This window comes from Tyto alba, unplaced genomic scaffold, assembly GCF_018691265.1.
Source record: "Tyto alba isolate M040663 unplaced genomic scaffold, T.alba_DEE_v4.0 Super-Scaffold_38, whole genome shotgun sequence".
In the NCBI taxonomy this organism is placed as follows: domain Eukaryota; kingdom Metazoa; phylum Chordata; class Aves; order Strigiformes; family Tytonidae; genus Tyto; species Tyto alba.
This window is the reverse complement of record NW_024881313.1, coordinates 34,283,318-34,297,998: the sequence shown is the minus strand read 5'-3', so window position 1 is coordinate 34,297,998 and position 14,681 is coordinate 34,283,318. Positions and strand designations below refer to the sequence as shown.

Sequence of the window (14,681 nt, the reverse complement as noted above, 5' to 3'; positions counted from 1 at the left end):
ACAAAACTAAAAATCCTTTCCGTAAAGACCCAACATGGAACCCTGTGAGACTGGCTTTTGAGGTCTTTGTATTTTGTGATTGTGGTGGGTTTTAGAAACTGTATCTAGAGATAGTAGCTAGTGCTTTTGGCTGGGGGAATACTGCTACGGGAATATTATTTGCGTGGAGGTTACAGTGGCTTTTGGAAATCACAGGATTACACATAATAAGTAGAGAACTGATGTGAAAACTGGAAGACTGGGAAGAAGTCTGAGAAACTAAGATCTTTTGGCAACACGCTCAAAATCAGTCTTAGTCAGCAAAGATGTTTAGAAGATTGCTGTGAAATGAAGTTCCCAGCCCAGTGCCAGGAAGTTGGATTTCCACACTACAATGATAAATATCTTCAGTGGTAATTGCTGGAAGGCCAATCCTACCTGTCAAAATAGAAGCGCCACAATGAACTGCTGTGAGGAATTTTGTATGGTGAACTCAGTCTGTGCTCTGAACCATGACTGGTCTTCAGGGCTGTCCTTGTGATAATTTTCACAGCACTGAATTTACATCATTTTAAGGAGATAAATCTAAATCCTCGGATAAACCATCCTATCCTTCTGCATTCTCACTTCTCTGCAATGATACCAGCAATCATATTTCTCCCAGTAAATAGTTTTCCATCTTCCTTAACTCTATTATTATTTTCCATTTAAAACACACTCTGGCATAATCAGACTGCTTTTCAAGATCAATCAGCCCTAGTAGGCACAAATATCTGTCTTTGAAAAAAAGCAATTGCATTGGCATAATCAAGTTACTAATGATAGTTCCATTATACAATCAACAAATTGGTGTTTCTTCTGGCTATTCCCTTTCCTCTTGCCTCCATAATAGTTCTTCGTTCAGTTAGACATTTGTGATTCATTTAGTAAATGGATGAAGTAAGCATTTGGATTGTTACCAGTTGTGTTGCATTGTGCTGATTACTAAGTGCAGCTGTTGCATTTCACTGCAGAAATATCTACTTTTCAGCATAAGTATGGTGATCTTTCAGGCATAGATGAACATGCAAGTGCCCTGCGTATCACGTGTGTTTTCTGTTTCCTTGATGTAAAGAGTTTTTTAATCTCCAAAAGATTATGGATCCCCGAATGGGCTGGTAGCTTCCGTGTGTAGCTAAATCTCCACTGTGTAATAAAGTACAAATCTACTCATTTTACTTTATGAATCTCACTAACTTTACTAACTTCATTTTCAATTGCTTGTAATTTCACACAGCTTCCATCCTTTAGGATAAATGTTCCATTTTCAGGCTCATCTTACCAAATGGTCATCCCTTCATCACTGTCTTTACTTGTTTTTTTTCAGAGTTTAAGCAAAATACAGTGTAGATATTTCAGCACAAGAGTTCTTGGGAGGAAACTCTGGTTTTCATTATGACTTTAAAAAAAACAAGTATGTAATCTTATTCTATTTTATTTATTCTATACAATTGATCTGCAAAGCATTTCAGCCTGCTTTGGCTTAGCGGACACAGTATGGAAAAGAGTCTCTTAGATACTTAACTCCATTTCAGTGGAATATATTTTGAAATGCAACTAGCATGTTACATTAATAATTAATTCATTTAAATTTTCCATGCCCAATATTTAGGCAATACCAAATAACTAGAACCAAAAATTAACAGATGATTTCTAGCTAGCTCAGCAGTAAATTGCTACTACCTGTTACAATTCATGATTGCTAAAGTCCATATCCCCAAATAGCCAAGAAAGCCTCTAGAGGTAAATAAATAAAAAAATAAACCTTCTAAAATTATCTGGCAGGGGTAGACTAAAGCAGAGGATTCCTGTTGTGGGAGTTCTCCTGTGCAACATGTACATTCCCAATGAGCAAGCCCAGGCATATTTGTTTTTACACAGTTGTTTCCACACCAAGACACATTTCCATTCCCCCCTCCTTCCTTCTGCTTTTGTATTCCATCGTCCACACCAACAATTAGTGGAAGTGCCTGGCTGTGCCTGTTCACATTGTTCCCAGACTTTTCTCTCCCCCAGTGAGCTCTGAAGACCATGCATTATTTGACATGACATGACTTGGAGGCCTTCTACAGCAACAGCCGTATGCAGGGAAGCAGACAGGACAAGGAAGAAAGTTAGTCCTGGTTGCAGCTATCTGAGACAGAAGGACTTAAATTAATACGTGTTAATCTCTTAGCACAGTACCCCAGGTGATTGGACTTTAAATTACTTAGTCTTGTAAACAACAAAAAACAAAAAACAAAAAACCCAACCAAACCCCACCAGAAATAAAAACATCCTAAAGGTCAAGATACAAAGTCAACTCGTTGTTCTATTTGTTTTGTGACATTAAAACACAGGATATGAAATAAAAAATAGTCTTAGTACAGCTAGAAACTAAATCCAGATGTTTTAACATCAGGCAGTAGCATATTCATAATGTGGGTTTTTTTCTGAAATAATTAAATATCTATTGCATTTTCCATCACAGATCATTTCTCTGCAACATGAGCAATTTGCCAGCTTGTACATACACACAAAATGCACTCAGTTTATAGTAAACAGCTGCACACAGGGCAGTTTCCCTTCACACACACAGGTTGTGCAGTTGTGTCCTTACATGTTTTTTAAATTAACCCAGTCAAGTGCACATAACATTCAAGACCATAAAACATAATCAAAAGTACCTATTCCTCTCTGGAAATGAACTCTTAGAAATATCTTCTCTAAAAATGGATATTTCCTTAGAGTGTATACTTCATATTTCCTCTCATTTTGTTGCTAAAGTCCAGAGAAATTAGATTTTACTGTTCCTCCAAGAGAAGGTGATCCCCAGATATATGTCCCCAGATGTTCAGCCTGTGTGTTCCAACTCGTATCTGCTAAAGTGCAAATACTGATCACTGCCATTGATATTACCAGCCTTCACTTTTACGTATGTGCCTCTTCCTCGGTTACTTCAACACAAATACAGTCAAGGCTGAAAGCTTCTTTTACAACTGATATGTATATAGAAATTTCAGAGACTAACTTGGTTACCCCATCAGCTTCTCACAACCTGAGGAATTCCCCTGTGGCCTCCCATCTCTCTACAGTGACCTCAACAAGCAGCAGCCTACAAAGCAATATGGACACTGACTTGTAGAACTTCAAATACCTTTAAACACAAATACCTCTGCTTCATAAACACGCTGACAAAAAGTATATGCAGATTATGGCAATGAAACATATTTTTCCTTTTAAAACATGAATACTTGAAAGTAAATTTGAAATAACTATCCACAGTGAGTCTAAACACATTAAATACCTACAGTAGTTTGCAAAACTTTAAAAGTTTACACAGGTAAAAAAAATATAAATAAGAAATCCTCTCAAATTTTAAATGATTGAAGCTTTTTCTCAAGTTACATTGAAAAGTTGAAGGGAATAGAAAAGGGATTTCTTTCTTAAGTCTTTTTCATATGTAATACTTGGTCACTGTCAGTCAAACATAAGGTCGTACATAGACTTTATCATGTGTCAGAACGGACTGCACTGCACAAAGTATCAGTATTAGTTTCAGTCTTTATCATCAAGAGAACAGCTGCTATTTATCTCTTTCCAAATTACTTCCTAGTATTACTTTCAATCTCTGTTCCATAAAAAAACAAGCTTCTGAATTAGGTTTATTTTGTGGGTTGTTTTTCCATTTTAGCTATCAGGTGCAAGAGAATTTTACTGGGAGTAGAAACATAGGAAAAGCAGCTTCAGCATTGTAATACAGGTATAAATAGCTGAGGGGGAAGAGTGGCATCTTGAAAGCTTGATTTTTAACTGCACTTAAGGACATCCTCATCCAAGTGGACTAGTAGGATCTTCAAATATTGCAAAGAGATCTAATGTGCCCAAATTTTTTTTTCAAATACCATCTCTCTGAACTACTAGGCTTCTTAGCACCTATTTTTTTTTTTTCCTGAAGGATTAACCTTGTGAATGGCATTTCAAGTAAACTTGAGTCATCTGTTGTTCTCGGATTTTTGGATCTCAGATTATATACAGATGGACATCAAAAGTGAATGTGTTACCAAGGTTTACCAAGTTACCACTCACTTGTTTTATCTGACAATGTACATCATGAAAATAAACCATGTTGGCTAACTAAGAAGGCATTGTAAGGCAACAGGTTTTATTCAGCATTGCAGTGGATAAGGAAGATGCACATAGTCTGTTAATAAAGCCAACTGGTGAACAGTGGCTTGCTTTGCCTTGTTAACTACTGGTTGAGTTCCACCAGGCAAGCTGATGAATACTGGATGAAAAACATTCTTGTCTTACTAAGTAATGGAGACTAGCCCACTACTGTGCATGGTTAAGTAAGGCATGTTTCCTCTTTTACTGACTTCAGTGTTTCACAGTTGAAAATCAGAAGAGTTCATTTAACAGCAACTTTTGCATGCCAACTAATGATGCCTCCACAGGTCTGCCACAGTGGAAGGAGCCAGAACTCCAAGTACACAATACAGAAAAAAAGAATTTAAATAACTGCAGTTTTTTAATTACTAGTATTACTTTTTAAAGAAAAATGCTGGCATGTACCCACCTGCATCTGCATAGCTTAGAGCGTGTACAGTCATTCTCAAAAACAAAAAAAAAAAAGTATAAGGAAAATGTATAATTAATCGGCACCCAACTAAAAGAAGTCTATTAAATTAGTATTTACCTTTAACATCAACTAGCTAAATAAAAGGGCAAAGAGAATAGCTGAATAACATCTTCTACCTCCCATTCATCTCAGGCTATAAATCTTATGTTTCTGGATAATGTTGGCTCAACTTCTCAGATGGCAGAAGCGCTCCATTTTCCCATAAAAATGTAGAGTTGATCTAGCATTAGTGGAAGGAGTATCCAAGAATAGTGTTGAGACCATGTTGGTATTCTCTCTCCTGCACTAGCTGGCAGCAGTATTGAGGAATGCCCAGCTCCAGCAACTAGAAGGACAAGTCAATGGAGTGCAGGGATGGAGACAGGATGTCTGCAAACTCTTTGGAGGGTGCTGTAGGTTGAATGTGGCTGGTAAAGTGCTGTTTCGGGTGTCTGAAACCCCATCAGTTTGAGTTTAAATGGCATGTAGTCACCTATAGCACCAAGGCATGCAGCTGCCTTGTTTCAAGAACTCTGCAAGTGATGTGCCATCCGCTATCCAGAAAAAAAAAATTAGTAATGTTTCACAACTTCCAGCAACCACATGAATCACATGGAGGGCGTGATAATTAGGCACATTCATTGATGTACACTTTTGATGCTGGAAGTTAATATAGTCTCCTCTAATTTATCTAATATCCTCAATCCTTGGTCTTCCTGATCAGACTGCCAAGACAGTCCTAATTGTTATTTTAGGACACAGCATGACTGGCTGTAGACATTAGACTGGAATGCTTTCACTTCACACTTTCAAAAAGCAAAAGGAAAAATACTTTCCATCACTGATGACTTAGTGAGCTTGTACATCAATCCTTATGAGACAAATATAGGAAGAAGATTTGGCTTATTATGGTTAAGATAAGTGAACTAGGTCTCGAGACTTCATGACTCCAACTGTCACACTCCTGTACAACATGGGGCAAGTTGCTTAAACTCCAGTCATCTACATGAATATCACTACTGCAGGGACAATGTTGTTTCCTCTCACCTGCTTCCAGTCTATAACATCAATTGAGGCTTTAAATTCTTCAGAGTTTGTCTTTATTAATATCTGTACTCTTATGCATGCATAGACATCTAGCTCAACAGCATTCAGTCATGGATGGGAAGAACATCCCACAAGATGTTTCAGTGTTTCAATGTGGCACACATACTTTAAAAGTTTATTCTTTGTGAACCTCAAGCTTCAGCCATTCCTCAGTGCAAAGCTTACATCAAGGACTCTCCTCTGCCCAACCTCAGGCAATACAGCAGATAGAGATTCAGACAGCTAGGTGACGACTTAGTGCTCTTACCCCTGAACTGTCTTTCCTCATACCTCTTAGTTGAGATCATACTTCCAACACAGAAGCCATGATTAATACTCAGTAACAGCAAATCCCCCTCTAATTAATTTATGCAAAAGGAATGACGAAGCATGATGAAAACCACATTCCAGAAGATACAATGCTCTACTGAGAAGCTGGCAAATGCCCGTATATATTGCGGTAACATTGACTGTGCACCTTTTCTTATCTCTTCTTTACTGTCCCTTTCTCCCACAAGCTCTGCTGGGATGGTTGTATTTCAACTCCCATCTCAGAGCATGGTTTTCCCAGAAGTCTCTACAGTACATGGCAAGATCCAATTTCACTCCCCAGATGAACACTATGCTTTTGGGACAAGATCCAACCAGCTGTGGAGTTGAAATCAATGTGCCTGTGTAGTGGCTGAACAATATTTAGTCTCAAAGACCTTTCACTTGCCCAAATGCATTCCTTCAGAGCAATGAAACTGTGCAGTCTCCATCTTTGGAGATACTAAAAATCTGATGGGGGACAGTCCTGAGAAACCTGGTCTAGCTGACCACAGGATCAGCAGAAGACTGGACTAGGCAATCTCCAGAGGTCTCTTCCAAACTCAAATATTACATGATTGTGTAAAAACACTTGTTAGCAATTACACCTTTTAACAGCTCATAACTAAAAGCAAGACAACACAATCTTAGCAAACATACTAAATGCACAACTATTTAAATGCATCTTTGACAAGTTTCCAATCTGTGGAAACTTGTCAAAGATTAGGGCTAGAATCATCATGATACACTTCAGGATTCTGTGCATAATTCCAGGTGTCTTTCACAATTTCCATGCAAAGTCCATTCAAAATAAGTGGCATGCAAGTAACGATCCATTTTTTCCACTAGGCAGACTACAGGCAATGCTAATAGCACCTGTTTAGTCCACCACATTCTTACAATTATACCTTTTCCATGGAGAGCTTGTCTTCATGGAAATGTTTCTTCATGACTGGATTCAAATTTTACCCCTAATCTAGCTAACCAAATATTGATTTCTCTAATTCCACAGAAAACATATTTCCAAACTTTTCTAAAGGAATCAACAGGCATGTAGCTTCCACAAACCAGATCCAAACTTCAGTCACTCAAAAAAGACCACTAGTAAGTCTACAACTGAGCAGAAAAATCCTGTGTTTTGTAGTGCTGTAAGCCTGAACTCTGAACACACAGATAGCTTTTCTTTCTTCAGCTTGCAGAAGCAGAGTATTTTCTTATTTTCATTGTTCCAGCAACATTACCAACATGAAAAGATGACTGAAAACTGCAGAATGCCTGTTGTGAATAAATGATGATAAAGGCTTAACATGGCAGGTAATGCATTGTATGCATTACCTCCTAATAAAACTCCAGCTCTATGAACGTGCTGTCCAGCAGCCTAAAAAAGGCATATAGCTCTATCACTATGATTGCAAAAATAGATTAAGTCTTCAGTTTATGACATAGGTTCTGGTTTTGGAGCAGAAGGTCACAGGTATCCTTTTCAATAATGACCATAAAGTCTGAACAATCACGATGTGTGATATAAATGACAACCATGAAACACATACTGCAGTGCATTTGCTATGCATCTCACTAAGTCATGCTTACATAATGTAATTTACTGTCATGCTAAATTATATGAAAATTTAAAGGACGCTATAGATGATTCCATGAATCCTCAATGTCAAAAACTGAAGTACCATGTTTTTTTGGTTCTTTGCTGTGTAAATAATGCTTTCATGATTAAAGATTTCATATGTAGTTATATGCAAGCAATTTAAGAGAGACAGTATCACAGAAGCAAACACTAAACTGAAGCATTATATTCTAGTTTCTACAATTACGTAAAGAATAAACACAAAAATCATTCTGCAGCAGAAATTGTCACATACATCACTATTTCAACTCACTGCTAGTACTAAAAATAGTTCAGTAGTAGCATAGTACTATATCACCAAACCACCAGTAATATTTTCTGTTGATGGCATCTTATATTCATGTGTATACATAAGTTCTCCTGTCCAGGAGAAAAAAAACATACTCCATTAAAGCAGCTTTTTCTTTTTGTCTTTGAAGACACGCATAACTCCCCCTATTTGCTAGACCATAACACTTTCCCCAGTGTGTCTACAGTGCAAACAGTGGTAGAAAATTGAGACAGCAGTCTTCTGAAACCAGATCAGGCCCTGAACGCAGGCTAATTGTCAAAGCCTGATGATTAGTCTAGGGTAACGTAGCCCACAAAGGGGCTATGTCACAGAATATGTCTGTCTGGCATAGACATCTCCTGTCTGCTACTGGTGTCTTCCTTGATGCTTCATTTTTCTTGTAATGAACTTTGCTCTTTCTTTATTCCCTATACATGGGAAGCCTTTCAATATAAATTCAGCTTTTCTTCAAAGGGATGAGAATTATATGCGGTATTTCACTCAATATGAATATCCATAATTTGGTTTACCAACAGCCATGCTGACACAGTTTTGGCTCCTTTCTACTCCCATCAGCCTTGCCAAGCCAGCACACAGGCACACCAACCTGCTTCCATGACTGTCCGTATATCGTCAACAAAATGATCGTTGAATCCTGTCTTCAGGGTCAAATTCTGCTTTCAGGCATATCTGAGCAGCTCCCTTGAATGCAATGTGGTGCCCAGGTGAAACTGGGCATAAGCTGAACGTTGCAGGTCTGTGAACAGGCACTGGAACCTCCCAGGTGGAGGTCACTACTTTCTACTTCACTCTTGATCCCTCTGGGAGCATGATATTTTCTTCTGTTTCAGTAATTCCCAATACAAGCACAGTGTGAGTAACCTTCCCTGAGGCCAACAGTCTCACCAGACACATTTCTGTGAGGTTCCTTCCACATTCGTGACTTATTTTTCCAAGGGAATTCACGTTCCTCTGAGCCCATAGTCCTCACAGGCTCACAGTTATAAATAAAGGAGGTTGGATGAGACCATTTAGGAGCAAAATCTCCTACCAGAAAAAGTGATGTTTTAAAGAAGCAATACTTTTCAATAAGCTGATGCTCAGTTTGTGTTACGCTTTAAAACCAAAAAGACTGGGAGCATCCCTAATACCCATGGCAGCTATTGTGACTACAAACATGAATCCTTTCTTTTTCCTTCAGACAGATTGAAAGTGCAATCTCAACACCCCTAAGCCAATACCTCCTGCCCTTTCAATTCCTTAATATATCAGCCCTTTATGGAGGAATCCAGATTCAAACTTCAAGGCCACAGAGGCTCAGTCTGTCCTATGAGAGCAAGGGGGAGGACAGTTGCAGATTTAATTTTAGGGAAACATTTCTCTCTCCTCTGTCTCCCTCTCCCCCTACCTTCTCTTCCCAAGAAAAAAAACCATTTTTTTCATTCCTAGATCACATTGGAAGCTTATCCCCTCATCTCCTCTGAAAAAACTGACTAGCTTATCCCTCATCTGCAGCTTTCTAAAGTGATCCCTAGACTGAAGTGCTGTTCTCATCAGCCCACCCAGCAATTACCAGGAGACAAGAAGTACCCTGTAAAAACTGTAATGGAACAAAATCGTTTCACAGTGATTTATTAGGCATGTGGCCACTAATGACTGTGCAAGTACGGAAAGCAAGATGGAGGGGCAGAGCCTGAGCCAACACTGGCTGTCAGAACATCATTGTCATCTATCGGGTTAGAAATATTTAAGCCTGATGTTTCAGCCTGGAATCCTGACATAACAACATGCCTGGAAACAGCAATACATTTGCACAGTGAGGAGTCTATTCAAAATCATAGAGGTTGACAAAGAAATGGGAGGAAGTGTGCAGAGATGTTTGTTTGTGTGACACTGAAAATAAAGGCTCATGATCTCCAAGAACATCCTTCTAGTGCATCAACTCTGCTATCAGAAGTACCATAGGCAATAGCCACTTCACTGAACTGGAAGGTGCATTTATATTCATTTGCAGATGTTATTTTTCTCCTTATTGTGAAGAAATCTCTTTGCTCTTTTGCATAAGAAGTCACCTTGAGATGCATTTGGGGAGAATCCAAAGAAGTGCCAAGGTTCTGCAATTTCTACCTGCTGGGAGCAGCAGGTGGTTGGCACTTGCCGTGGCGAAGCTCTTGAGACAGGTTCTGGCCTCAGATGCATTAGTGTAAATGCAACGCAGCTTTGCTGGCACTGACCGAATTATCCCAGATGAAATTCAAAGTAAGCAAGAGCAAAACCTCTCCTCTTTTTTTTTTTTTTTTTTTTTTTTTTTTTCAGCAACACAATGGTAATATTAACATTAGAACAGATCAATTTTGCAAGATGAGAAAAGAACATACTGATCTCACTGCTGGGAGCTCCTACTCAGCAGACAATTGCATCCTGTCAGAACAGGATTTTAAAAATGTTCAGAGCAATGTGCAAGCATTAACTTCTAGTGGTTTAAAAAGGAATTGTATAATATTAATGTCTTCATAATACAGATGTGGTGCATCTAGAGAGCAAAGGTTTCTGCTGAAGTCTGTAGCAGCTTTCAAAGATATTCGAACCAGAAATTTCCATTTAGGCATCTCTAATTTCAAGACTTCAGAATGTGCTGCTGGGAAAGACGGAGGTTGATATGACCTCTACTTTATAAAGGCTCCTGCAAGTATATTATGGTCCATCTAAATTACTAGCTTGTTAGTCAGTTGTGCATTTGCAAAGAAAACAACAAACAAACAAGCAAAAAGTTGTTCAATCAGTCCAGCACTTTAGCAAACACTTCCCTGGCACGCTAACAGAATACAGTGGCCCCCACTTTACTCTTGGCCACCGAGCGACAAGTTGAGAGCAGCTAGGAAACCCAGCTGGCAGCAACGTAGTGGTCTGCCACTATTCCCAGAAGCAAGGACTGGACACTACCCACTTGTGCTGAAGGAGACCGAGCACAGAAAGAAGGTGAAAATAGAGTGTTTCCAGACTTTTTGTATCCTGTCTTGTTCTTGCTTGAGAAAGATGTACCTGAGAATGCCCTGGTGCGTTGCAAGACACAAAACCAGCTTTCTTAAATTGATCAATTTTTTTCCCCACTGCCACTGGCAAACCCAAAAAAATAAAAATATGTGGGAGAGGAAAGAAAAGCATACCACTTCCTTTTCAGACATGCCTATTATTCCACGATCCGCTAACCTAATTGTAGCCTATTTTGCATTATTTGCCTTTTTTTCTGCACAATATTTGTCATTACTTTTTTCAGTCAGCATTTTTACATGACTAATAAATGTGTTTTAGGATAGCCTGCATCACAACAGTACCTTTCTGTCCCAATGCTTTCTCTTTCAGAACTGACTCCTCTCTTCCTCCTACTCAGACCTTGTTAGTCCTTCTCTTGTTCCTAATTTGAAAATCTCAATGAGCAAGAATTACATGTCTCAGCAATAAACATGATCTCACAGCAACACAAAGAAGAGGATGAACAAAATAAAAATTACTGTCTGGTGAAAGCTCCCTTAACAACTACAGCTACACTGACAGGCGCCACTGAAATAATAGGAATGATGCTTCAAAACAACAGCCAAGAAAACGTTATGAAAGAGAAAAAAAAAAACAGTCTAAATGGATCTTTTCAAAAGCAGATTCCACTGTCAAAAGAGGAGAATGAGAAAAATGTTCTTTCTTATAGCACAATCATATTTAAACTCTGTCAGATAACAGAAAACCACCAAAAATGTGAGTACAACCTGAGAGATCCTGGGACCAACAGTCCATTCCAGGAATGCTAGAATGATACAGAATGGAACAGGAGGATCACGTTTTGGGGACTGAGAGGAAGGATGGAAGGTGTTACCTCATTACTAAATCTTCAATTGCTTCCAACTGGATGAACAATAAAATTCATTGACTTCGGTGCGATATCAGGCATTTGCAGGCTTGTATCTCAATAACTACCACTACCTAGGTGACAAACTGCGCAGTAAAGAAGCCAAGAGATTAATGAACATGAAAAATTATGGCCCACTACTAATGATGTTCCACCCAAGACAGAACTAAGGCAACACTCATGAAGAAATTGTCTACGGGCTTAGGGAGGCAATTAGGAAAAATCATTGGCCTTCCTCTGACACTAATGCTTACATGCGAACAAGTCACTTAGGCACTTCTTCCACCTTAGCTTCACATCCATAAAATGGGGAAAACTGCTGCAAGTGCTGGTGTGGTCGGAGTTATCTGCTGGTTGGAAGATATTTCAAAAGTACCAGGTGGATGCTGTAAAGACCTGCAGCAACTGCAGCATGTCCCAAACTACCTATGGCTCTTCAGCAGGCAGAAAATGCAGCTTCTTGGAGCAGAGGTGGAGATGCAGCTGCAGAGAAGTTCTTGGCTAGACTGAGTCAGAGGTGCAGGGGCCATGGAGATGGCAGAGACAGTGCAGCAGGCAGGGTGGAAAGGGAAAAGGTGCACAGGGTGAGTGGCACCTTGGTGTGATACATTTTATTTTCTTGGTATTTTACATCCCTATTGTATTAAAGTATTACTGGTAACATGGCAGAGATTATTGCCTAAAAACTCCCCTCACAAATGCATAGGCAACACTCATCTTAGTAGAAACAGACCCTTTTCTCCTAGTACTGAATGCACTCAGAGCTCCAGAAGTTTGGCTTAGGCTCTTGGGCTTGCATTCCTCTCCAGAGAAAAATGAAATCTGCAGAAGAACCATGTATTTCTCCTCCATTTTATTCCACACTCTCAAGACACCTAATAAATTTGCTTTGACTTCTCATTCTTCCCTAAAACAAAGGAAAAACTTAGAATCAGAAGTATCTTTTTGATCCCTGGAGGCCTAGCAGAGACACATGTAGGACTGTTTTCCACTTTTATATAATAAGATAAAAAAAAAAAAAAAAGCCAACAAAACAAACAAACACAAAAAAACCCCAATCAAACACTACCAAAAAACAGATTACACAGAAAAAGACATAGGGACTCTGCCATTTCTTGCCAGAAGCACTGAAACCAGAAGCACAACGGGACTGAGAATAAAAACCTAAATAGTTACATAGATAACAAGATCATTCTAATAGTAAAGAAAAACAGTAATCAGAGTTTTGAAAGGCATGCAAACCCTGAAGACAGAGCCAGACAGCCTTTTAGTACTCACTGGCAATAGAGAAACTTTTGGTCTGAGGTTTTTCTGTATCTATATACTAACATTTCTTGCATGTTTCTTTATAGTCTGAATATACAAAACAGAGCAGAGTCAGTGAACAGGCTGCATGGCTCACTAGCCTGTTCCACCATGGCAATACAACTGTCCCTGCTCTTTCGGCAATAAACAGACTGCTTCTGTCCAAATCCGAGCGAGCTCAGGGTTGCCCAGCCCTGGGAAACCCAGATGTGGATTAGTTTTACGAGGGGGAAGAGTCAGATTAAACACTGATTCAGCCATACAGCATGGACAGTTCCCAGAGCCAAAGCTGGGGATGTTGAGAGCAGTATTTGGGGGTGAACGGACCTCTCGCTGAACTGTGCTGCAAGTCTGCGTGTGAACTGGATGCGACGTACCGAACCAAACCCAGAGCCCAGGGCAGGGGAGCAGTGGCGGGGCCAGAGTTATCCGCCCCCTCCGTGCCGAAGACACTGCACCCTGAGCTCCCAGCACTGCAGGGGGAGCAGAGGCCAGGGGAGCCCCCCGTGCTCCAACCCACCCCAGATGTGGACGACTTGCCTGTTGCACAGGTTGCACCCATCAGCCCAGCATCCCCCCAAACTCTGGACCTCAGCAACAGGAAACAGCTCTCCCTGCCTTTCGCTGCGCTACATGTCAGAGAAAAACATGCCCCAGCGCCCAAGCCACGCCAGCTGCCAAAGGGGAGGAAGCACAAGGAGCCACTTACGGGGATGTGCACTCGCAACATGAGTTTCTTCTGGCTGGAGCTTTTCCTGCTGCTGCTGCTGGAGGCATCTTTCTTCTTGTCCATGGCAGTGCTTCCCATCCCTTCGCCCAGGCGTGGTGCTGGGCAATGGTTTTGGAGAGAGAGAGGCTCCTCTTCCACCTCTCCCCACCGTCCCACCGGCCGCAGTAACTCCAGGCTCCTTATTTTCTTTTTTCTTTCTTTTTTTTTTTTTTTTTTTTTTTTTTAAATGGCCCTAGGAAATGGTGGGGGGGGGAGGATAGGAGAAGCCGAGGGAAGGGGAGGAGTTTCTCTAGCTCCGGCCTTTAAATCCCAGCAGCGAGGTGTCAGGGGGGACCTTCTCAAGAGCATGAGATGCCCTTACAAACGCTGCTCGCTTTCTCACTCTTCCGCCCTTTCAAAAATATCCGGAGCATCCTGGAGGGGGTGGAGGGGTGAGAAAGTTTCCTTCCCCTCGCCCAGTCCGGCCGTACTCTCCCCGAAAGAGAGGAAAAAAAAAAAAAAAACCAAAACACCCAAACGCCACAAAAACCCGAAAAGAGGAAGGCGCTCGGAGGAGGCTCCCGAGAGCCCGGCGGCGACGGAGGGGGCCGGGCCGGGCCGCGGAGCGAGGGCGGATGCCCCACGGCGGGCGGCTCCGCGCCCCGCGGGGACCTCGGCGGGCGAGGGGTGCCCGGGGGAGCCCCGCCGGGGATGGAGGAGGTGCCCCGGGCGCTGCCGAGAGCCGCGGCCGCCTGGCCAGGAAGCGCAAACCGAACCCAACGCAACTTTTCCTCCGCGGCTTGCTCCGCAGCCCTCCGCGTGTGCGTGGAGCGCCGCAGCCCG

At 41.0% G+C, this 14,681-nt stretch overlaps 1 protein-coding gene across 1 annotated transcript in view; it reads right to left on the bottom strand.

Annotated features, from left to right (window-relative positions):
- Nucleotides 1-14,337, bottom strand: part of PRKAG2 (protein kinase AMP-activated non-catalytic subunit gamma 2) — a 224,714-nt gene extending 210,377 nt beyond the window's left edge. Inside the window, exon 1 of the mRNA XM_033009655.2 lies at nucleotides 13,839-14,337. Coding sequence (XP_032865546.1) covers nucleotides 13,839-13,937 — 99 coding nt within the window. The 5' untranslated portion in view covers nucleotides 13,938-14,337. The remainder of the gene's footprint in view (nucleotides 1-13,838) is intronic.
- Nucleotides 14,338-14,681: the final 344 nt, after the last annotated feature.